We start from the raw sequence: 26331 nt of genomic DNA, 5'->3' as shown, positions 1-26331 counted from the left end.
AAAAAAAAAAAAAAAAAAAAAAAAAAAAAAAATTAAGACTGACATTGGAAAAAATATCCATATTTTTCTCCTTTACCCACTGAAGAGCCCTTCTGAAAGCTAAACTATTCATTTTATGCTCAAAGCATGTTTAAAAAGCATTTGGCTCAATTGCATGTGCGAACTCTTTATATTATTTCTTGCACATACATCAAAACCATGCACGAAAGAAGGTCCTTCCTATTTACGTAATTGCTAGAGAATGAGGAAAGGTGAAAACAGAAACAGCAATTGCAGAATGTTAGTCAGGTTTTACAACACTAGTAGGAGTGATTTTTTGGGAGGGAGAGCAAGTGAGAGAGAGACTAGTCTAGTTAGTGTTATTCATATTGCGAAAATCCTTCCGAGGAACAGCCGTGTAACTTGAACGAAACTCCCTCCCAAATTTTGGCAGGTATAGAGATGTGCAACAGATCCTAACAACTGTCTAGACTGTTCTGTCTAAAATAACCATCATGCAAAGCACCCCAGAAGACATTCAATACCTTGCATTCATGCAAAAACACTAGGACAGAGCTTACACTTAGAGATTTGCACTGATACCAATCTCAGTCTGTTTCCAAGATCAAGAAAGTTATTTTGTGTAAGAACTGAGAGCAAAAAAGAAACAACTTTGAGGGAATTAAGGGGGAGGCTTGAGTCTCAGCCATAAATATCAGTTTACTATTCAGAGAGAATTAGCATTTCTATTGTTGAGAGATGTCAGCCATTCAGCAATGTCATATCTGGCACCTCAAGAACTAGAGAAGTGTGTTTAATGAGTAGAGTTGTTAAGTAGTTTCCCACCTTTTACTCTACCTGTGTTGGACAATACCCAATAATTTATCTACCTTAGCAACAATTACCTAATGTTTTACAGCCACAGGTCATCCCTTTTTTACTCCCACTATCCCACTCTTCCTCACTCTTTTCTCTTGTGATACCAGAGAGTCTACACAGAGTCTATGTACTCCAACATGTTGGGGGCAGAGAAGGCAGAGAGCAAGGAAGATAGGCAGGGCAAGGAACTGAGGAAGGACTGGCAACAGGAAACTGGAATGGGACAGGATTACTTTCCATTCGTTCAGGAACTTGAACAGATTCTTAGCATAGCTCATAAAATGTCAGAAGTTGACCCAAGGAAGCAGGAGGAGCACAAGCCACTTGAAGAGAGGAAAAACTCATAAGTACAAGACCTTTTCCTTCACACAGCACTATCACAGGGATCATTGCTCACTGTCAAAGATAATAAAACCTTATTATTATGATCATGGACCCTCCTCTCTGTTGGGCAATTCTAACAAACAGACAGCACCTGGCAACGCAGTGTAAAACCAAGGTTCAAGTACAGCCTCATCCCATTGAGGGGCTCCCTTGGATAGTTGGGTTAGTTGTGGGACTGCCAAAGCCTTTTTTGCCTCATCACCTTAAAACTGGCCTTCCTACCTAACAAAGTTCCTTCTTATTCTGATCTCCTCTTCAGGGTCTATTCAGTTGTCACTTTTAGTCTTCAAAGGTTCCTTGCACATATCAGCTACAATCCATCCCTCCCAAGGTTCGAAAGATCATTAGTTCTATGACAATCTCTGACACACACCCCTGTACGTGCCATTATAATATCATTTAAATCCCACACCATTTTATAACGGTTATTATAATAGCTTCCTCCCACCAATTTCTCTATTTCCAAGAGTGGAAAAAATTATTCCAAGAGAAAGCAGGTGGGAGTCAAGGCAGCAAATGAACACTAGAAAGAGAAAATAACTACTTCATAAGCAGATAAACAAACCCCTGAGAAGGCAAATGAAAGTAAGGGAAAAGGGTCTGCAAAGCAGTCTGAAAAGCTGAAGTAGCTCAGTAGGACAGCTACAGGGTGAAAAGAAATAAACAAAGAAGTTTAAGGAGAAGAAATCAAATATAACTTTCTTTAATATAGAATGCAGTGGGAAGGTCATTACACTGTAACATCACAGATGCCATTTTCCTCCTGCAATATAACAGACAAACAGAACCATGGATGACTTTAACAAAGGAATTCAAAGGTTCTTTAAAAGGATGAAAAAAAAAATTAACTATAGAGCAGTCAGTGGAAACTTATTTCAGTACTAATTTGAGCCTAGGTAAGAACTGACTTTCTAGGATCCACATGCCTGATTGTTTCTTAGCTATCATTCTTCTTAGCATTTATCTGTCCAAAAGTTTCCAAAACAAAAAAGTTAAGTTATCAATTGGTGTGAGCCACTTTTAGGGGCTGGAAACTAGTTCTAAGGTCTTAAGTTTGTGAAGAAAACAAAAGCCTTCAAGAGAACTTTGTATTATCATCTAGTACAAAGATAAAAAATCTTCCTCGTTCCATTTTTTCACTCTTGAGTAATTTTCACAATTGCTCATAACACTGCCATCATCTGAAGTATCAATTACTGTCAAAAAAAACCCCAAAAAACTGAAGAGCAAGAGCTTCTTCTTATCAGCATCAAAAAAGGTTTCCTGCCTAAAACAGATTGTTTATTAAGTAAGTTCTCATGTCAACTATAAGCAACTCCTCTACCTTTCTGTCTAAGCATCTGCATCCTAATTAAGTAGGCACAACCTGTTGCCTCACCAGGCATTAAGCACAGCTTTGCTGAGGACAGGCCTTGCCTAGAATAGCCAAAATAGCACAGAAGTTTCTTCTCTGTCTCCCGCATCACACAGGGATGGTACCAAACAAATTGCTGGGCTCTGCCTGCCAGCAGGGATGCAAAGGGCAACTCTCTCATTAAGGTCACAGCAGGACAGAGGGAAATGGTGAAGCCTTCAACCTTGATAATGAGTGCTTTACTGTCCCCTCTGTAATCCCTCTGACTGACAGTTGCACAGAAAAGCTTTTGCAACATGTTTCTATTTTCAGTATTTCCAACTAATATATTTAGACTGGAAAAACAGGCTACATACACACACATTCACGTTACCTCAAAATAAATCCATTCATTCCATTCAAATCCATCCATAAATCCCTTCGCTTTTTTTTTTTTTTAAACACAAAACTGAAAGCTTTGCCTTGTAATAAAAGAACTCGTGGGTAAATTTGTGTTGTAAACTATCCTGACCAGAAGGGCTACAAGGACTGTGTTTAACCTTTAGTTGTTCAGTACAGATACAATCTCAGACTGACAGGCCTTGTGTTATGCTACACTTTTTATCAGTCCTCCCCACAAAGCCACTGATTCAGACCATTCTAGCAGAACTCATTATCTTGGTCCAGACAGTAAATCTGAAGATAACTCTAAGCTTTAGCACTTTACAATCATGAAGTATGATTAGGAAGAGTCAAAATAGCTTGGTAAATCCTTCCAACACTCCAGAAGTTTTATAAAGCAAGCCTTCTCCGTAAAAAGCCAGAAAAACCTACTCATATTTTCCTCACAAAATATTTTCAGGAAACTTAGCAGACATGGGGTGCTATAACAGAATAAAATACTTTGGAGGAAAAGGACACAATAAAGAGGCCTATAAAGTCAGAAGTGGCAGAGAAAAAACAGAAAGAATATTGTATACTGTCTCTTGCAATACAGGAATTAGGGAGAGCCAATGAAGTGAGTATGTAACAGGTCCAAACAAGCAATAAAGGAGTGATTCTTCACACAGCAGTATGCAATGAATGTTCAGCATCCATACAGGTTCAGGGAAAGGTGAACAGGTTCAGGAAAAAGTGTCACCAAAGTCATGTCTAACTCTGAAATACTCAAATAAAAATGGCTGAAGGCCTGAGGAAGCCTACAGAAGGAAACACAACATGTCATCTTTCCTATGAGACTGCAATAGTGACACAAGATTTAAAAAAACCAAAAAAAACCATCAAAAAACCCAAAACCAAACAAACAAAAAACCAAACAAAAACCAAAAAACCAAACCAACCAACCAACCAACCAAAAAAAAAATATCTCTAACACAGAGTTGTTGGAGTTGGAGGGGTAGTGGGAAAGAAGAGAAAGCTATACGCTGATATAGAATTGTGGTATCAATTTCAGCCAAAGATACAACCAAAGCTTTTACAGGCTGGTTAAAAAAACACAGCAAAAAACAGACTCTAGTAATACTAGGAAATAGATCACAGTGAATCACACAGCTGCTCCCATGAGTTTAGTAATCCAGCTTGAGATACTAACAACAAATGGAAAACGTGCAAGAGTAAATCAACTTAGAAATTGTACCTTCAGTTGACAATGAGTGAACTTGCATCAGAACTCCAAAAATACATTTGACATAAATTAATACAATAAACTGGGATAAAAACGCAATTCTGTAATAGCTGAAAAGTTAATCGTATTTAATTGGAAATTTTCAGCTAAAACTCAGAGTTGAAATTTCTTTTTAATAGCTCTTCCCATCCAGAGAAAAAAAACGGGGTTCCAAGAAGCAAGAATCGGAACCACAAACAGGGCATCAAACACCTGGCAGCATGATACCTTGCTGGCAGAATTTCAGCTATAACTCTTTGCTAATCCAGCCACCACCATAACAGGACTGCTGACCAGAGAAAGATTAAGGATGAAAAAAAGAAGAAAACTGATGCACATCATTTTTTCCCACTGACTTTGGTGTACATTCTCTGTACACATCAAGGATTAAGTTCCATGTGACGAAGTAGCTTCACACAATGCAACACTCAGGCTTTGGTTTTCTCTTTTAAGAATCAGCTACATCACTCATTGACCAGCTATGCTTTGCAAAACCAATCTTTCTGTGCTTCAACAGATTTTGTTTGGTAAATTAAATGAATGAGATGGAAGCAAAGCATATCCATATGTTCTGTGCAGATAGACCTGGCGCTCTTGAGTTTCAACAGAATATGTGATGAAAGTCAACATTCAGCAAATGCATGCAAACACATTTATTAAAATAGAGAACACACCTGCTGTAGGCAGACAAACCCAAACAGCTTCTTAGCCAATATCACAGAATGTCTTCAGGGACATTTCTGACAACATCCTCCCTGACTTCACAGTACAAACAATATCCTCCTTGTGGCAAGGTGCAACTTGTGTTCCTCTGCTGGGTGCAGCATAAGCAAGGAAATATGAACCAAATAAAATGGCAGTATCTTTTAGTTGTAATGAGGCACTTTCATTTAGTCAATACTTATTGCCCCAGTGTCACTTAAGAACTATTATAAACTCCAAACTGAAACAAGAAAACATCTCTTTGCCTAAGACACTAGTATGTGCAAAGGTGTTGGTTATATTTAAAAGAGTGGTAATTAAATGGGCTTAGAATGGTTCTCAACTGACATAGCAGCACTTCAGCAAGCACGACCCAGATCTCATTATTCTTTCTCATCCTGATTTTTTACTATTAAATCTAGCAATCAACTTATCCCACCAAAAAAATTATTTTAAACTCACAGAGCTTGGCACAGCATATTGTAGTAACTACTGCATTGGCAGGGAAAAAAAAAGGCACATTTTTAAATATTATTTTTAAATAAAGATTGTTCTTGAACTAATTCATGCAAATTCTTTTGACAGCCATCATGTCCAGTGAACATAACCTAATGTTTGTCACAACCTAATAAAATCATTTTGGTAGTGAAGACATAACTGACAGGGTCAGCAAACACAGAGCTTTTAGCACAGTAAAAAAATAATCACTCAGTGTGACTTTAAAGTCACATATATGCATTATGGGAGGCAAGACATGGCTGTGATGAGAGACAGATGCAACAGGACTTAAAAGGTCTAGAAGCATTGCCAGCTTCTTCCTACACCGTAAAAAATTCTCTTTAGTGGCTTCCAATTGATAGCACAACTAATCCAAAGATGTTGCTTAAACAGGGCACCAACAAAAAAGTTACTTTATTACACCAGTGTAGAGTGGTTTCATTAATTACACCCAAGCAATAAGTGCACAATGGTTTCACATGCATCAGGATATATTATCATGTCCTACAGACTATTAGCAACATAATGCATTGCCCTCAGGTACTGTGTCAAAATTCTGACAACGAAACTTTCACCAAAGTTTCAATGTAGGGAATCTGTTCCACCCTGGTCTTGAAAACCACACTACTCTTGGATACTCACAAGTTGTTCCCCAACAGCTCAAAGAACCACTAAATCTTTCTCCAGCACAGAAGCAAGAGGTAAAATCAAAAGTAAAAAGTGGAGAAAACCAGATGAATCCAGTATTCATTTTTCTCAGCCTACTAATGCTTTTCTTCACACTAAGTACACCTCAAGACCTGCTGGCCAATACATTTTAAATTGTACTCAAACAGGAATTAGCAACTTCTGAGTCACCACAGGTCTGCTCACTGAAAAATTGTTTGTTTCACTGATGCAAATAACAGCTTTGCCTAGGCACAGTAGGGTTTTGGCAGGAATGAAAGCACAGTGGTATCCGGCTACTGAAAGCTTCAGTTGAGAAGAATCTACACACAAGACCTTTGTCCCTCCCTCCATACAGTGCTAGGCTTTGTAGGGAACCCATCCACTTCACCACGTGGTCTCTCCAGTACAGAGCACATGGGACAACTACTGCAGAGCAAACTACCATATGCATAGCACAGCATTTGTCTCTTCTGCAGCTAGGTGGCAACAGGAACCGAGGTGGGAGAACAATCATCATTTCATCTTCAGGCTGATCCAATAGCCTGACTCACTGTGTTAGTAAATAGGCCACATGTAAGAGCATAACATGACCTTAAAACATTCACTTCATCGGATCCCAGATGGCACAAGGAGATGCATAGCTGGTTACCAGAAACTCACTTTTTTTACCCAAAACTGAGGTAAAGTTAGCCCACACAAGAGAAAGATTTGTTTCAGCCACCTAATATCAACATCTTTACAGAAGATGGCAAGCCACACAGATGCCCCGTGCCTCCACCACTGCAATAGGACCTTTAGAAGCTCAACTTCAGCAGCAGCTTCAATTAGTAAAATGGGCTGTAAATTGTGAAAATATGTAGGAGGACACAAACCAGTCTGCATCTCTGTTGTGGAATTTAATGGCCAGTCTCTTCGCGAACGAAGAACCGGGGAAGGTCTTGACACCTTCCAGCCTGCGCATTGGATTTTTTAGGTGAGACACAGTGTGCGCGGAACTGAGCCCACCCTTTAATCCTGAGGTTCATCTGCCGGGGCCAAGCACGCTTGGACGGTGGCAGCGAGGTCCTCAGGACGTAGATGGATTGCCTTACAGGGCTAACGAGCTCCATCTGCCCAGGGAGGGGCCCCGACCGGGAATCGAACCCGGGTCTCTGCAGTGACAGTGCAGTGTATTTTCCCCTGGACCACCGGGGGCTCGACAAGGGCAGAAAGACGCAGGGAAATGGGGGATAAACAGCAGAAAATGGCGTAACTATGGCCAGGAGAGCTCCTCTCCCTGAGACCTGACTTATACCTTGTAAGACCCCACACACAGTGCCTCACTAGTTTGGTGGCAGACCCCACTTTGAGATGTTTATTTCCTCACACTCACTAACAGCTCCAAAGAGAAGCCCAAAAGAAATCTTATTGCTGCTACTAACAGATACAGATGTTTTCACTACATTAATGCAACCACAGAGGAAATGCATTTCCCAGAATTTTCCAACTCACACAACCACGATGAATTTGTTATGTGGTTTCTTTTTTTACACAACTATTCTAACACACACATTTAACAGGAGAACTTTTACTCAAAACAAGCCTTTTAAAACACTTTACCATTTTGCTTTCAGGAGTATAATAGCACTGAACATAAAGTGATCCCAGTGTTAGCTGTGGAGTCATTCACAAGATTGCAAGAACCAGTTGGTTTTTTTTTAAGGGAAACAATTTAATTTATTTTACTGTTCAAGCGAAATACATAATGTAGCTTAATCCATAGCAGGACTATAAAATTGTTTCAGTCCCCAGAGGCAAAAACTCTGGAAGCTGTGGAAATTATGGAATTTGGACAGCCCGTAAATCATGACATATAGCTGAAGACCACCTCTTGAGTCTCATTCTTCCCACTATCCACCCCAATTTTCTCTCCTGACCCCGATATCCTTCTTATTCACCTTGGAATCACAGAGCGGGTAAAGTTCGAAGGGACCACAGCAAGGTCTTCTGGTCCAACCTATCCGCACCTTGCCAGAAAACCTTCCAGGTCCTTAGCAAAAGTGGTGACATAGCAAAAGAGAGCAAAAGTACGGATGAGGGCCCCATCACGTGCTCTGGCTGTGTCTGAGCATATTCTGGGAGGCATGTCAGTGCACCAGAGAAACACTGCAAATAGCAGGCTGGACAAGCTCCATGTTGTGGGCCAACCATACACCTTCCTTGGCACACTCGTGTAACCCCCTGGCAGCAAATGACAGCCTGCAAGGCACAGGTTTAGGCATAAGTTTTGGGATACATATCATAGAGATGACCTATACGAGGAACCAGTCACAGGACTGTATTTGGCACCAAGGACTCCATGAATATAAGAAGGCACTTCAGTGGCTCACGGGACATTGGTCAAAAGACAGTGAATGCCACAACGCATAGAGGACAGAGAGGAATACAGTGTGGTGTAGGACAGAGGGTTGCACAGTTAGCACATTAATACATGGTCCTACATGCACAAGTTAGCTGAACAAGCCCATCTGATCATCTAAATATTGGTTTGGAAGGGATGACACACAACTTAGATGGAAAAGGTCTCTGCAGTGTCAATACTTGACATAACAATAAAGTCCTTCCTGCACAACACTGCTCTTGCCATCTCCTCTGATACAAAATATTCAAGAACCAAGTGCATTTACTGCTTCAGTGTTCAAAACTGGCTATACTGTGCCACATCAGTGTCCCAGGTTGCTGGTCAGATTGGTCTTCTGGGACCCAGACATTATCATCATAATTTTGGATAATATGTGACATAACATGTATGAAGTGTGAAAAAAACATTTCACTTCTTACCAAGGGGTATGTCCCACAGCAGGTTCCACTCCAACCCTCACATCTCCTTGCTCCAGTTTTCTAAGTAGCACACATATGAAGTTAAACTTTACAAAAGGCAGCTCCCTACCACTGTACTTTTCCAGTTTACCTAACTTCACTATTACTATACTTTAAAGTAATTTACAAGGAAGTTTAAGCTATTTTCACAACACCACTAAACATGGGAGCACTCATGGTCAACTTAATGAGCTATTTCCCTTATAAAGTCTTGGTATTTCAATTGTAATTTTAATGCATTCACAGTAACACGCAGTTTATACCAGCACCATCACAAGATGAAATTTCAAGGTGTCAAAAACTCAAAGGTGCCTGAAGAGGTTTCTGTTTCAGAGAGAGTTAACCTCAGCACAATAGTCACCTGTATTTCCACCTATGTTACCTTTTTCCTACTGACACTTCAAAGTAATGCTTCTTCAGTTCATTATTTTCATGCCTTTAACTATTCTCTTTGTCTACATGGCATCACCGATTTCTTATGAATAATCAATTTTTCGTTGTACTGAGATTTTTCTATGCCACTGTATAGTATTTTTGTTTGGTTGGTATGAATTTATATGTTTTTAAAGTTTTTTTTTATTTTAAGAACAATGTTACTTTTAAAGCTTGTTTTAGCAAGACATCTTCTTTTCTATATGTTGATTTTTTTATTAGGGTTGACTTTCACATCAAACAAATTAATCAATTTAAAAAAACCCCACTATTCCCATGATTGTCTCAGTTAACACAAATCCATTAGCTGAAAGGATGAGAACTGGTAGATAAAGAAAACCCTTGGAACAAGCATAAGCTGGCAGATACCTTCTAAAACACAACAAGTCATTCATACAGAAAAAGTATTAACCCGATGGCTGATCCACCTCATAAACACCATATTTCTCCTGCATCCCCAAACCCACTATTCTCTGTTTCAGTTTGTCTAACTTCACACCACCCAACCAACAGTTGTACAGTAACCACGGGGAAGGAGTCTCTAAATCAGATTTTAAGTAAGACTGAATGGATAACATTTGTGAAAGTGGTGCATAACCATTTAACAATCCTAACTCTAAGAGAGTATTAAGTGGACAATCTCCCCTTAAGGCTTTAAGTTCTGTATTTGCAAAACAGATGCAGAAAGGGATGAAAATCCCATAAATGGTTTGCATTCTTAAGGGCTGACACAATTTAGTCCTTTGGGAGCACACTACATGTGAACATGCACGTGGGAGACTGCATGCAATTTTTTACAATAAGGCCCTGATCCTGAACCTGTAACATTACTTTAAACACCAAAAATAACCTACTGTCCTCCTGTTGCATTAAAAACAGTGACCAAAATGCCACCTATTAACTTTTGCATCACTCATAGTTTTGTGGTTCCTGCTTCCCAGCAAATCCAGTTGTTCTTCCTCACTCTTGTTAGTTGCTTTCTTTATAAATAAATAAACAATCTCTACATATACTTCTTGTACACTTACGTTGATGTTTCAGACCATATCACAGTTCCCTGAGTGTAGAACCTGCTCTAGCCTCCCCAAGTACTTAATAGCAAGGATATTTCTATTTAGTCGAACACAAGCAACAGGAGATAACTCCTCAATGCAATGTCCCTAGTCCAGGTTATGAAGGCGTATGAGAAAAAGTGCAAGAGCAGAGAAGGGACGTCAGAAGTCTCTAAAACAGGTGAAAACCAGTCTAGAAACAGACAGATGCAAATGCTGTTCTAAAAACAATGGGTGCAATAATTTTTGCACTCATTTTTTAAATCTAATATGCTCCACTTTGCAATTTTTTATTTCTACAGTCACCTAGAAATTAATTTCTTATTTTTCTTCTACTTACTGTTCCACTCACATTTCAAATAGCAATAAGTTTAAAAACAAACAAACCTCAAGCATCCTCTTAGTGCTCAGATTTTTTTTTTTTTTTTTGCAAATCAGTACCAAGACTCTAAGTAATGAGAAGCAGTAAATACAAGGTTTTGTGTGAAACTGAGTGCCTTATATATCTCTGTGACTAACATTATACTTGAAGAATGGGGTAGAAAAAAGAATTCAGTTATATTTCATGAGCATTGTAAAATTTTCAAAATCTTGTCTGTCCTTGAAATACTGAATACTGGAAGAAACTTAGCCACTTTATCCTAATATTTGCATTATTTTTTAAAAATGTCATCTGATGGGCATAAAGGCTGTTTGAAACTGAGAGGCACAGAAACTTAGAAGCAGTAGCTTGACCACTAATAAACACATATTACATCCAAAGTAAAAATATCGTAAGTTTTATTTAAATGCAGTTATTTGTTTGTTTTGACCAACTTAAAGTTGTCTGAGCAGCCTCTCTCCTGGATGGATACTGTATCTCAAGTATTACAGCACCTTATTTCCAAGCTACCTAAAGAGATCAAATAACCTCTTCGAGTCCACAGCTTGGACTTCTGCAAGTTGATTTCCCTCATGATTAGTACTGTGAGGCAATCTCCAGTCAACAATCAAATTTTCAAACTTCCAAATCGTAAAAAATTGTTCACTGCGCCCAAAGTACGTATTTGGAAACAAATTCAGAAGTAATACTTCGGTGTGATCCTTTGTAAGGGAAGAGAGAACACGCAACCAGGCTGATCCTCTTTAACCTCTGAGACTACCCCTATTTGTTAACTGTGCAGAGATGGACTTTCAAGACAGTGATTTAAGGAAACTTGTTTGATTACTTTTCATCTTTATTCTTCTCTTACAGGCACTGTAGTGACCTTATTTACACACAAGTTAATCATTAAGTCTTACAGAGGTTGGGGAATGGTGCATGAAGGGAAGGGGTGTGCAGGAGAAAGACAGAAGGTTTCTTCTCTAAATTAAAGGCATTAGTGATATTTAGAACTTCTGAAAGAGCAAAGAAAGTGTCTCAGATGACCTCTCCTTACCCAACTTGGCTTCACAACCCCAAATGGAGACCGATATTGAAAGAGTAACACCTTCCCCATGTTCTTTCCACTACAACTTCCAGAAAACGCACCAACTCTCTCTGGTGGTGCTCTCTGCACAAGTAATGGAGATCCATAAGAAGGAAACTGTGAAGTAAAAACTTGTTTGCTTACTGTCATCACAGAAGCCACCAGGCACTCCTGTCTTCTGTTTACCATTAGTTGAAAAAGAACGAGGGCTAATGCAATTAAGAAATAATTTAATTTTTTTTTTAAAAAAAGCTTGCTGCTCTTTGTCACTTGTATAAGCAGCTTCCTCTTTACTGTAGGAAAAAAGTCCAAAACACTGAAAACTTACAGAACAGCCATGAGACCGTGAGGCTACTCCCACCTAAGACCCAATGTGACACACTACCACCTGGCACAGATCACATTAACAGAAAAATACCAGTAATAAAGGGAAATGCAGCCAAAAGAGGAAAGACTATGAGATAATACTATTGAAAGTTTTCATTGGAGACATTCACCCAACAGAGACCATTTAACTGACCTTTAAATAGTCATGCTGCTTCAACTGCAGCAAGCAGAAATTTTTTTTGCATTATTTTCCTCTCAGTGTTTATTTCAAATTGACAGAAGTAGCAGTATCTCAAAAACAAGCAATTCACAGAAGGGCATTATGAGCATATAATAAACAGGGAAACATAGAAGTCTTCTAATTCTGAAGTTACTCTCACTAGACATCCCATCCCACTCATGTGAAATATGACAACATTTATTTTACCCCCAATGTTTTCAGTTCAGACAGATATAAAACTGTCATCAACCTCTTGGTCTACAGACAGTGAACTTCAACTAATGTTTCCTCCTCTCAAGCACACACACTAATCCTGCTGAAGAGATGCTGGAATGAGAGCCACAGATACCAAAACCATCTATTTACTTGCAGACCAGAGCTGACAGCAACAGCTCAATCCCTTTTCCTAGAGGGGGAAACTGATCAGGCCTGGGGAGCTTATGGACAGAGGGACAGCCAGAGCCCCACCCACCTCGATGCTGAAACCTGCAGCAATGGAAGCCTTTAGAGATGACTGTACAGCAAAACTTCCTGGCAAAGCAAAACTCAAAAAAACAACCAACCCATCCCAGTTGGAGAAAAAAAAGCAAACTTTCAGCCCATTTTATCTAGAGCTGGATCTTCTAACCTATTCATCTCATTACCAAGCCTCTGCCCATCTGCTTTACTGTTGAAAAGAACTTCACAGCAGCACTCTTTTAAAGGAATAAACTGGAACTAAGTATGAGCACAAAATTCAATCACGTGCAATATTAATATTATTATTAATCACAGTGTTTACACAATGACTAAAAGCAACACAAAACCACTGTCCCTTTCAAAACGTGCCTCCTAAGGTGACTGCCTCCATGGCTTGTCAACTGTAATAGGTTATGGCCCTTCCATGAGGAAAATAGGTCAACATCTTTTGCAGCAAGAGTAATTTTTATACCCATTATTGGTCCTAGCTGGCCCTGAACTAAATACCATCCTTCAACAGGTCAGGCACAAAGTTATTTAATTTTCCAAAAGCAGTAACAGTACATTGTACATTACTTGTGTGCCTAGCACATGAAGACTGTGTGCCTGATAAATTTATGTGCTTAATACAAAGTAACAACCCCCTGCCCCAAGGCCAATATGCAATTAAGAGCTTGCCTTTTAAAAGTTACTAGGTTTTTGTGGTTGAAGGCGTAGTTCATTAGTCACAAGAACTTCTTTTCTTGAACTCCAGCAATTAACACTCTGTTGCCTGTTCCCACAGTAGAAAAAGAAGAAACATTGCAAAACTGCGTGCCTCTTGGCTCCCAAGGAGAAATGGGGTGATCCCTTTAATCTGGCTTGGCTGCCTTCTCGCACCACCATGTGGAACTGTTTTGGCTGATCGCAGCAAGGTCCATTACTCACAGTTGCCTCTCCTTTGTGTATGCACCCTTGCAAACTCTGTGATTACTGCTACACCCATGAGCTAGTCAGGGAAGAGTCTGCTGTAACGCACCAGCTGATGTAGTTGCCAGATAGCCAACCATTTGGATGACAAACTCCTACCTGTTATGAAACATGGATGCCTAGCACCTTACAATCCAACAGTCACCAGGGAGGAATACATACAGGCACATGAGAATTGCCAGCCATCAGCACCTGCTAATGACATTAATATGTCACAGCAAGCTGAATGACATTAACAGAAAAACGCTGATGGTGCATATATTGCTCTATCATGAACAGAGTCACTACTGGATTCTCCTAGGAGACACTGCCATTACTCGGATGCACACATGACTTCACATTAAAACCCCCACAACATTTGCATCAGAAATTCTATCTTCTTCCAAGTTACTGCTTGCGTTATTTCATATAGCAATGAGAGTCCTTTCCATGTGCCAGGATGTACAAGGAGCCTCAAGACCAAATAACAGAAATCCCAACTCTTGTCCAAAAGGAGCTCAAAACAGAGAGAGGAACATAAGACAAGGAATCACACTCAAACCCACTGGACAGGCAACCATGTCACTGCACCAGCCATTGCCCTTCACCTGCAAAGGGCTACAGAGGCTGATTCCATCACAGCTGACAGCTCTGGAGAGCTTCACAGCAATATGAAAAGGATGAAGCTTAAAGGTGTTCCAGTAAAGTAGCCCTTGGGTTCCCAGTAACAGGTGAGATAAAATGTGCGGGGCAAGGCTAGGAAAACGCCTGGTCACAAAGATCTCTGAGAGCAAAAGCAGCCAGTATACATTTGAGGCAATAAAGGTGGCAGCACAGAGGGGAGAAGAAAACACTGATTAACATACTTAGCTAGGAAAACAAAACACACTGATAATGTTGTCCCAGTAACAGGAGAGACCTGCCTTGAGCCACTCAGTACATAATAGACATTTTAAAGCACATCACAACTGAGTCAAAAAAACGTTTGTCAACTGAGCAGTCAAGCACCAAATCTCTCAACTTCTCCATAATTTTATTATCACTTTAAACACCTAAAGCAATTGCTTCAAACAATTAGCTGCCTGACACATTTTCATTATTCCACACTGCCTTTCAGCCCTAGTTATGAATCTACTTCCTAAAATAGCAGAGATCTCATCAGAGTTCAAGTGCAACACCTCAGCCATAATAAAGGCATCTTAAGATCATCAGAGGCAAAGCTGACCAAAGGCTCTGTCTGAATCATACATAAGTCAGTCCAAAATACCATCAACCTCATCAGGAGCCCTACCTTCTTCCTAGACATAAAGAAGAACAGAAGAGGGCAGGAAAGAGCCTTATACATACCCCAGCCACTCCGACATCCTCATTTTTTGTGATGGTGAAAAGGCAAGAGTGTAAGTAGATAATCTACCCTCCTCATAGGGTGGCATCAAGATATTTGCCTTGTTTGAAGAGAATTTCGTACAAAATGCTAACTAGCTTGGAACCTAGACACCATGATGTGGTCTGAGAAGGCGAAATATTAAACATCTTCCCAAAATATACAAGACGAGTTACTTCACCAAAGGTTTGCAGCAACATCAGTGTAAAACAATTTTCCGTCTGGTTTCCCACCATGGGGTGCACCCTAAGATAGGGGTGTTTCTGCTCTGAAAAAAACAATCCAAAGTAGCCCCAGAAGACTGCACCAAGTGTTTCTAAATATACCATAAACATATAAAAAGGATCAGCTACCCCCAATTCTACTACAACTGTTAGATGCTGCCTTTTCATGCAGTAATATCTGTTGCTGCTCATCCTTCTACATAGCATTACAAGGCAGCCCACTGACTGAAGACAATGCTCTGGAGCTATACAAACTAGAAAGGCCAGAAGTCATCAGTTATTAACACACTGGCATCTGTTATAACTCTCATGCAATATTTTAAGAACTATGTGTTCAAATATACCAAATTTCTCATCAGATGATGAACAGCACAAGATGTAATTACAGGTCCGCAACATATACGTTACACTGATTACATTCAACAACTCTTGTATATCAGATGCCTGTTGACTAATAGTATCCCAACAACCTTAAATGCAGCAGTACTCTTTTTTTCTCTCAAGCAAGCATACACATAATTTTTAATGAACATGGCCCTGCACCCCAGCACTTCTCAGGTGACTGTTGGAGAAAGGCAAATCCAGTCAATACAACACTGAACCAGGACCTGCAGTAGGTTTTCTTCCTCTGCTGCAGATGTCATAGGATGGACCCAGCTGGAAACTGACATGCTTGAAGTTGCAGGATACTCAACAGAGACCTACTCAGCACTCAGTGGAGCCCAGAGGATGATTCAACTTGCCCTTAAACAGCCACCGAACACAATGGCTGAGCCATTCTCTACACTCCAGTGAATATAACAGGAGCAGAGACATCTAAATTAGTCATGACTTAATCCCCATTTGAATGTCATCCACTGTATGACCAGTGGCAAATCACTTTATTTCACCATATGCCCCAGAACGCAGAGCCATAAATGGACACTTGAAATAGCCCAAGCAGACGTTTTTTGGCTTTATAAGCAATGCAAGTGCATTAGGAGCTGAAAATAGCCAAGACAATCACTCTAATACAGTTTCTGCTCCACAGAAAACCAACTTCAGGTTAGCTGGGCCTGTACTATGTAAGGTAGGTACATCTCAAATTTCTCACAAATCTTTATTTTTAAAGTAACAGCAAATTCCTACTGAGAGGTGTGCTGAAAGAATAAAGACTCTGTAACACCAGGGACCCTGTGATGATGCGTTAAGTTTAAATCAAGACAAGAACTGCATAAGGCGCCAAAAGAACACTTCATCAACCTCCAGAAGCTTTGTTTCTCATGGCTGTGCTCCAGTCATCTTCTCCTGATGTTTTAAAACCTGAATACAAGTACAATTAACCAGAATCCTACCAGTCAGCATCACTCTGGTACACATACTCTAATAAAGCAGTAAGGAATAACACATTTAATAAGCATGAAACTATCATATGAGCAAGCACAAAAACAGATCCCTCCACTACTCAGAGTATCTACTGCCAGCGAGTACCTGCTATGTAAGCACAGCATTCACCTCAGTTCATTTTAATGATCCAGCTTTGCCACTTCACCATCAAATCCACACTTACCTTCACAAATAAGCAATGAAAACTCAGTCAAATGCCAATATTACATGTTCTCCCAAGATTATCTTCAAATTATAAACATAACACAGGGCAAAATACGTTCTTAACTTTTTTTTTTTTTTTAATGTGGTGATGCCTAACACATTATGATGAGATAAAACCAAAATCAGCAAGAAATAAAATTGTTATTGGCAGGTTTGATTTCCAAGTTCTTCTTTCAGTCACACATAGATTTATTTATCTAGTGTTATTCTCTGGACAGCGCGACTTAAGAGAAAAGATGAAGGATTGTTTTGAAATACAAGGAAAGATGAAAACACTTTTATGTTGACACAGGGATTATATCTCACAAGAAGTGAAACATACACGCTCTGGTAAATACAGCCCAAGTCCAAATACTACATGAAATACGACAAACTTTGAAGGAAAAAATACAAAGACACATAATTTATAGCATATTTATCTTTGGTCTCCTCTTTCTTCCACAGCTTGCCTGGGGAATGCCAACAATTTAGTAAAATCTAATGTTTTGCCATAATACTTTTAAAATTCTGTTTAGTTAAACTAACAGAATACAAACAGAATCCTGCACTTTGCAAAGGATGAGGGAGTGAAGCAGTGAATACATAACATGACTAGAACAATCAGAGGAGGAAAACAAAAACAAAATAAAAATTTAACTAGGTTCCCACCTTTCCTCGGCAACACTTTCTGGGCACATCTCCATCCCCTAGTCCCTGCACATGTTTTCAGGCCTGAATTTCAGGCATGTCTGAACTTGTTCTTAAGAGCCCTCCTTACTCAGGGCAAGTCCTACCTACTGGGGGGGTGGGGAGAGGAAAAAAAGTCTTCATCCCTTATTTTTCCCTTCCCCTCCCCATAGCCAAGCACATGTCCTCTCAGCAGTGCAGTGCTAAGACACCTGTCCAGGTACAGCATTCTGCCTCCTGCAGCAGTGGGATAGCAGGAACTAAATTTTCAAGGCACTGAAATTATGACATTGCTGTCCCAATGAAACAAACTGGTAGATTTTTGTTCTTTTATTTACATGTGTACCTGTCACCAAAGGGTTGCCTTTTGGCCATCACAGCAAGGACATCACTCTTGCACAATGCTAGTTCAGGAGGAGGAAAAAAGTACTGCCAAGACCCACAGCTCAGAACAAAGCATCTTTGGCACAGGAAATAGCAGTAATATCACAAGAGAAGGCAGAAATACTCTCTTATTAGATAGGGTCTTTTACAAGCTACAAAAATCAGAATCTCCAACAGAAGCTCTTAAACCAGTCGGCCTCACTAGCCCACTAGACTTGCAATATATCCGAAGGAGTAAAAATCTTGAGCCCTGTCTTTCTCTTCTGGCTTGGAAATCACCTGTACCAGACAAGGTTATCTTTTATTTAGTGACAAAATTGGCATATTGCAGACCTTTTCATAAAGCATTCACCCAGCAAACATCATTTCAAATGAACAAGACTCCGTGAGATAAAGAAAGATAATGATAAAAGGATGGCAACCTAAGCAACATTCATTTTGCGCACACAAGACAGAGACATCAGGATGATTAGCCTAGAAGCATGTACCAACACTTGCTTTAGCAGAAGCCTTAGCCCTTAATGAGCACCAATTAAGTTCTTCCCTTTGATCAAGGAGCAAGATAAGATCACATTTATGCCACAGAGCTTTGATTGCAACAGAACATCATACACTTTGCTTACCTACACCTAACTACTAGTATAAGAAACAGTCAAAAAAAAAAAGATTGTCATTCCAGTGACAAAGAACATTGTTCATATAAAAGGGTATACCAGAGAAACACATGTAAGAAACTACTTTAACATAACTGATGCAGTATTATAACAGAATTCAGTCAGATGCTCAATGCATAACTTTAGACCAAAGTTGAAGGTCAGTGCCCTGATCTCACCAAATCAAACACAGATGCATGGTTCTGTCCAGAGTGTGTGATGTCTGATGAAAATTAGCTACATTTAATAATACCATAAATATCTATTTTAATAGCTAATGAATGTTTAAAGCCAGTGAAACAGATCAGGCTGATTCAAAATACCTCCCGCAGATCATCCAAGCTGTGAAATGTTATTGCTTGTACTCTGAAAAGTTGGAGGCAGGCATATGGAAACCCACAGGCAACTTCCTCATGCAGAGGAAGCATGGCCCAGAGATCTGAATGAGAGGCTCAGACTCCAAAGTCATCTCAATCATGTAATGAGAGCCCAAACGACAAAAGGACTACATACCATGCCTATCATCAGTCAGAGATACACAGTCAAACAGCATTTTTATTTTAATCTCCTATTCCTTACCGAAGTCCTGTGAAGAAACACACTAAAATCTTGGGCACTCCCATGACCACTGGGTGCTAAAGAACTACCATAAATATGTGAGAGGTTGCTATAGAGGCCCCAGTTCAATTAAGTCCTTAACTGTGCCTTGCAATCATCAGTGCCCCACTAACTCCTCCTTTTGACAGCACTTACATATTTGGGGTACGTGGAAGATGAGGCAAGACCTGACTATGTCACACCATTAGGAAAATACAAGGTACAAATTCAGACCACTATCGTCACTTCTATAGAAAAAAAATAAAACTATAAACAACTTTTGCCACGTAATTCACTAGGCACTGTTTAGACTTACTCATTAACACACCTCTTGTGTGAAGCTTCCCTATCAGAGAAAGTCTTGCTCTTAGCTGATAAAGCAAATCAAAAACTGAGCAGTCTTGCCACCTCTTCTGCAATTCCCTGTCACTAGTCATCATCTTTTTGACAACCCTGGAAGTAGCTCTATTACTTAAACCAAGCAATCCAGAAATTTAGATTTAAGAAATCAAAAGGAACAAACAAACACCACCCAAAACCCCCCACATACTTCTGAATACTTGATAACAGGCTGTGTGTATACATCACTCATAACTGCAAGTCATCGAGTACCACGTGTTGGGTAACAGCTTTTTGTTTGGGTCTTTTACTTAAGAAAACAAAACATCATGACAAATTTCAACACACTTTTCATCCAGCGTCCTGTACTTTGCCGTTCTTAGCTCTTGCAGTGTGCTAAACAGCATAAAACCAGGGAGAGGCATGATTTGCTTTCAAGATTTACATACTGAAAACACGGGGTCCCAGGTGGAAGTGCAAGGAATGAACACATAACAAGAGTTCTGAAAATCTGGAGCAATGCATACAATGCTTCATCAAACATGAGGCTTTTCCTACAGAAATCTCCAGCAACAGATGCAAATTACTTCCTGACCCTCAAGGAGAAGTTTTAAAGAAATAAAGAAAAAAGTAACCTACCCAATCTCTGCACCTTTGCCTAAGCAGTTGGAAGAAATTTCTCTTCATAAGCATACTATCTTACAGCTTTTGTTGGTTAATCTTGAGCAGGCATCTCTGCTCTGAACACTGCAGAGTGTTTAGAGTTTCACTACATTCTTCTATAAAGTTGCAATCAATTTTCCACTAATGCCCACTGTGATTTTAGCATTTAAAATGTCGCTTTTCCAGACATTATGCTGACCGCATTCAACTCTTAGACTTTCTGATGTTTTGTTAAAGTAGCTTGAACAGCAACCTAATGGCAAATAAACAGAGCTGACTGTGAACATGAAAAGATCAAGAGGGGGGGGGGGAAATCACAACCCACAAGCAGCTCAAGAAAGTGCAACACAGCAAAAAACACGAAAACGTGATCTAAACACATGAACACAGCGGCCAACTTTGATTTATTTTTTCATATGCATTCACTGATCTTAACAACAACGCATGAATAATTTTAAGACTGCAGTAATACAAACTTGTTGTGCAAGTTTTTACTTTGTTTCAGCCCACAAATAAATATAATTAGATGTATGTAGTATATTCACCTTCTGCTAGTAGAACATTACGGGCCAGTTAGATTCAGAATTTCAGCTCAGATCTGCAAAGAGTGGTTATTCAATACCATTTTCTGTTCTATTTAACAAATACTCATATAGAGTATTTTTTAAGTAACCAAGTAGACAGATGAAAGATTCTTCTGTTGCCCCAGTTATGGGCAGCTCTCCCTGTCATTCCCCACTGAAAGAAAATACTCCTGTATTAAAAAATAACCAGGGGTTTCTTAGTGTCAGATTTGCCCAAATAATTTTAACCCCATAGCATTAATTTGAGAGTGCCTAAAAAGAAAAGGAAGGCTAAAAAAATAGCTCCAGTGCTAAACACCACCCATAACTGTCTCTAAAATCACCTATGGTTTGCAGCTCCCAGCCCACACAGTTAACATACTGACCTTGCTGAAATCTCCCTGGGTAAGCAAGATAACTCTAAAAAAAGAACATCAGGCCCTCACGATTAATTGCTAACTATTAATAAATTAGCATATTTTTCCCGCTTCTCTCAGGCATACCTATAAATGTAGTTGTCCAACAGCTTTACCAGGAATGGAAATCGGAGTATTTCATGACATAATAGATGCAGGAATAAGTAATGTTCCTGAACTACTAAGAAAGGGAATAACTGAGCCTGGAGTGCAACAAGGAGGCCAAAGCAGACGCGTGATCCCCAGCCAGCTGAGTCTACAGCTACAGCGACAAAGGCCAGACTGTAATGGAGCCTCACAACAACAGAGGCTTCTAACCACAAGCGCGTCAAACTGTTCTTACCGTGTAAAATTTGGCTTGAAGTTACAACTCACATAAGTATGTGAGGCCTGGGGGTAGGGGGAATAGACAGATCAGGCTACAGCAAACAAAGAGGAGGCACAGTGATGTTCTCTAATACGACAGTGACATTTCTCACACAGGAGGATCTATGCCAAATGCAGCTTTCATCTTCTTCACATCTTTTGAGGAATGACCCTAGAAGAGGGGTTTTCAGCAGTCAGGAGACTCTGAGACCTGAAAAAATTTCTCCATATTATCAGATCCCTCTGTCTCCTTCAAACTGTTGCTGCACCAGTAAACTTAAGTCACTTTTGCACAGTGTACTACAGATGTGCTACAACTTCCATGGCCACTCACCTGCTTCACAACCACCTGAGTAACTCCAGGAACACCTCTAGAGGAGCTCTGGAGGAATTCAGGCTTGTGGGCACTGTGAGATACAGTGAGAGCTTTGAGCCCCCAGACATCTTAGACTGCACAGAAGCAAGACCACAGGTCAACTGCAACACCATCCAGATGTTAGCTTATACCTCAACAAGGTAAGCAAGGTATAAGCTCAACAAGGACCAACTCTAAATAACTAAATAACTAACTAACTATCTATATAACTAAATAAATAAATACATAAATAAAATATCAAAACCCAAAGACATCTTCTCAGTATAGTCAGGAAAACAGTGCAGACAATATTGTTTAAAGAGCATAAACTCAGCCAGAAGTCAATCAACACAACATCCTAGCCAAATATTTACCTTTTCAAGGCTAAATATAACCCCTAAATACTATCTGAATTCATTGTGCTGTAAGAGAAACCTAAAACTACACCATCACTTCTTCGAGACAGAAATCAAGGCGGTGCTTATTAAAAAAAAAAAATCAGGTACAGTTTTCAAACACTGATGCTGCAGCTAAAAAGTTATCAAATCCTTGGTCAAAGCTTGATAAAAGCTTCATGTACATAGAAAATTGCCAGCAATAAAAGCACAGCTCTTCCTCTGCAGCTTCAATTTAACTAGACCAACTGTACAGCCCACTAGTGTCAGTACAGTGTACTGTGCCAGAAAAAACACCCTTGTTCACAAAAAATAGCAGCATTCTAGTCTGAGTTAGCAAGAGAAGACAAGCAACTGTGTTTTGTATCAGTTCTTGTTGGTAACAATGAACACAGCACTTTTTATTTACAACTTGAATATAAATATATATTTATGTTTGGCTTACTAACTCTTGATAGGTTCTATTTTAAATTCCAGATAAATGCTATTTACAGTATTTACTGAGGAGTGAACAGCTCAAAATCAGAGAACAAAACTCATCAGAACAAGAATTACCTTGTTAAAAACACATTAGTTCCAAATAACTAAATAAAAAAAAAAAAAAAAAAGTAAGTTGACCAAAAGCAAATAAGCTGTCCAGAAGTGGTCATACAGCCTACTTTAGGATTTTACTTTTAGGGGTTTGTTTCACAAACAGGGGGAAGTTTCCATACTTTTTCTGGTCTGAAAAAGTTACTAAAAATAACTTATCAAAGTTTGATTGTAAAAAGATTTGGAAGGGAGGGAAAAAACCAGATCCTGGACAAATATTCTCTGTTTCACAATTAATATTAAAATGGATTGAGACCACTAATTTTCACCACTCTCTATATTTCTCCAAGATACTTTTTATCATCGTATGATAAGCAAGAATAGTTATCTGCAAAACCAATCTCCCCACTGAGAGCTGGCATCTCCCACCAAATATTTACGTCATGCTCTTAGAATACTTCTCCATGGCACCATAGCACTAACTACTGGTAGTGTGTATCACCAGCCAAATACTTTAACCTAGAGTTTGACCAGTTCAGTGAAGATCACTCTTCAGAAATGGCATGTGCAAGAACGCAAATGGCATAAGCTCCCCTCTAACCACTTGTTTTATAAAACTAACCTTGAGAATTAAATGTAATACCTATAAGGTAAAAATACAGAATACTGGTGTTGGTCAAACATGGAATCCATTGTTTGTAAACTTGTGTAAAGAGTTATTTCAGATTAAAAATAAAGTATGAAACATTGTGCTAATAAAGCTGTTAGCTAGCTATTAAAGTGTCTATTTTAATGCGCAGAGATGAAAGCAGAACCATAAAGAAAAACTTTCCACATCTCCTTTATTTCAGTCTTGCCATGCAGGGAGTGACATAAAATGACTCTGTGTTACAAAGAGGTCGAAAGCTTACCTAGAAACTGAAAAACAACAACACAAACAAAAGTCACCGGCAGTCTTCAATTTATTCCTTTACATTTCAAAGGACACGTGTTTCCATTAGTCAGAAGACCCACCTCTCAACTACAGCCAGTCCTCAAATCATTCTCCATAACACTAATTGAGAGTCCAGCTAAAGAGTTACCTGTTCAAGGAACCTGCAAGTAAAATAAATTATGCAAGAAAGGAAGGCAAGCATGCTTAAATGTAATAAAGGCTTTTAAAATGATTAGCAGGTTTACTCTTTAATCTGGCAAGCTAACCAACTTTCAGCACCCAAGAGAAAAAAATACAATGAGGGAAAAGCTTTATATAAATATTGCACATACCAAAGCAAAAGGCTTATTACATTGGAACAATGCACTCCTGTTTAAACCAATACCAAGCCTAAAAAAAAAAAAAAAAAAAAAAAAAAAAAAAAAAAAGGAAAGACAGGTCTTTCTTTGGAAGTTATTTATATGTTAACGCATAACTACACAGCACGTTTGTGTGGAATTCTCTCCTCACAAAGGCTACTTGGAAGGTCCCTCACTGGCACCGGCTCCTTCACGCACATGTTCACGCTCTCAGGAGGGCTGGGAGTATCCATCTCTCGCTGTCTGAAGACACGAGTCTGCTTTCCAAATTTGCCTCAGTTTTGAGTCGCACTCCTGCCAAGTGCTGACCACAGGCACGCACTCCAATCAGCATTATGGTCCTGAGACAGAGCAGTAATGGCTGCTGTAAGTAAATGCCGCTTCTAATAGGGGGAAACTTTCACCTCTGGAAACATTCCTAACTTCTCATCAACTTCAATTCCAGCAACGCCTGTGAAAATACTTTGTGTAACATAAGAGGATCACGCTAAACCTAGTCCTACAAGAAAAGGAGACGTACACTTCAGAAGTCATAAGTCCCTCACCTAATTCATAGCTTTATTTCCCTTTTGGTTGATTCCCAATAGAGCGGGAACTGCGACAGCAAGACCCCAATCGGCATTCGGAAAGCACTGGCAGGGTCCAACCAGAACAGACAGCAGGAAGTTTAACCCGCCTTCAAAGAGAAACCCGACAACACCCAACGCTGCCGAAATCCCCACGGCAGGAGCGAGGACCCGTGGCCCCGCTGCCTCCGTCCCACCAGAGACCCCGGGGCCAGGGCGCAGGGACGGGCAGGCTCCACACATCGGTCCCGCCGAGGCTTTCGCAGCTATGTCAACACTGTGAACGAACCTCGAAGCAGAGGAGGAAGTTTTAGTAGGCGGGGGAGGGAGAGAAACAAGCATACACGCGAAAGATGAGGGGTGGGAGGGATGGACGGACGGACAGACGGACGAAGGGGCCGCTATTTAACTCTCCGAGCGGTAGCCCAGCGTTTCAATCCCATCACCGTCAAACAATACTAAGAGTTCTTGTTTGCTTTAGCTAGTTTATAAACTTTTAGCCTAACTTACAAACCTGAAGTTTTTTCGAACCGTGAGTAGGTTTTGCTTGAGAAGCTGAAAGCTGACTCACGTGGAGCTCTTCAGACCTAAACGCCTCTATGATTCCACGATTCTACCTGCCTGAAGGAGCACAGTTATCCCCTCTGTATGTAAGCAGGCTGGCCAGCACGACCACAGAAGGGGACCGAGCCATGGCTTAGGACCCCAGTGGTTACACGCGTATCCCGAGTCAGCCATCGTCCCTGCAAAACTCGCTTCAAAACCTTCCCCTTTCCCCACGTCAAAAACAAAAACAAAACAACAACAAAACCACAAGGCGAAGCGGGCACAAGCGCACGAACAGGTAGGGAGCGCCAGCAGGAGGGCGCGGAAAGCCGCCGACTCCCAAGCGCCACGCCGGGCAGTCCCGGGGCTCAGCCGGGGGAGCGGCCGCGCAGCCGGGGCCGGGGCTGGCGCTGGGGCTGGGGCTGGCACTGACCAAGGCCCCGCTGGCCCCGCCAGGCAGAGCAGCCGCGGCGGCACCGAGACACCCCCGAGCCCTCCGCCGGAAAGTTCCCCCGGCGCCCAGGGCCGGCGCCCTCTTACCCTTAGTCCAGTCCACCACTTGCTTCGGGCTCCACCTGGTCACCGGCTCCATGGCGGGCTCAGTCCCTCCAGCAGCAGCTAACCCCACAACCGACCCGCAGCCGGGCTTCTCCGGCCGCGAACTCACCGCCTCCCACTCTCCCATCCCGGTGGCGCCGCTCCGGGCCGCCCCCTCCCCGGCCCGGCTCCTCCCGCCGGCCACGGCCGGGCCCGCCCCGCTGCCGCTCCGCCCCCAGGTGCTGTGTCCCGCCCGCCCCGGACCGGCCCTACGCTTGGGAAAGTGCGGAGGAGAAACTTCCTGGGATTCCCACTGCAACAGGTCCAGAGGGGCGGCGGTTCGGGAGTCACCCGGCATCCTGCCCCGGGAACGGCGGCCGGCCCGTGTGATGGAGCGGCGGCCGGGCGCTT

At 40.8% G+C, this 26331-nt stretch overlaps 1 protein-coding gene across 1 annotated transcript in view; it reads right to left on the bottom strand.

The window, feature by feature from the left end:
- The window catches only part of CNKSR3 (CNKSR family member 3), a 56760-nt gene extending 30684 nt beyond the window's left edge, over positions 1-26076 (bottom strand). The window contains exon 1 of the mRNA XM_027887457.1: positions 25924-26076. Coding sequence (XP_027743258.1) covers positions 25924-26068 — 145 coding nt within the window. The 5' untranslated portion in view covers positions 26069-26076. The remainder of the gene's footprint in view (positions 1-25923) is intronic.
- Between the last annotated feature and the right edge of the window lie 255 nt (positions 26077-26331).

This window comes from Empidonax traillii, unplaced genomic scaffold (genome assembly GCF_003031625.1).
Source record: "Empidonax traillii isolate 1590-97213 ecotype Southwest subspecies unplaced genomic scaffold, ASM303162v1 scaffold211:size764888, whole genome shotgun sequence".
NCBI classification, from domain to species: Eukaryota; Metazoa; Chordata; class Aves; order Passeriformes; family Tyrannidae; genus Empidonax; species Empidonax traillii.
The sequence above is the reverse complement of the archived record's forward strand: the minus strand, read 5'-3'. Positions and strand labels throughout refer to the sequence as shown.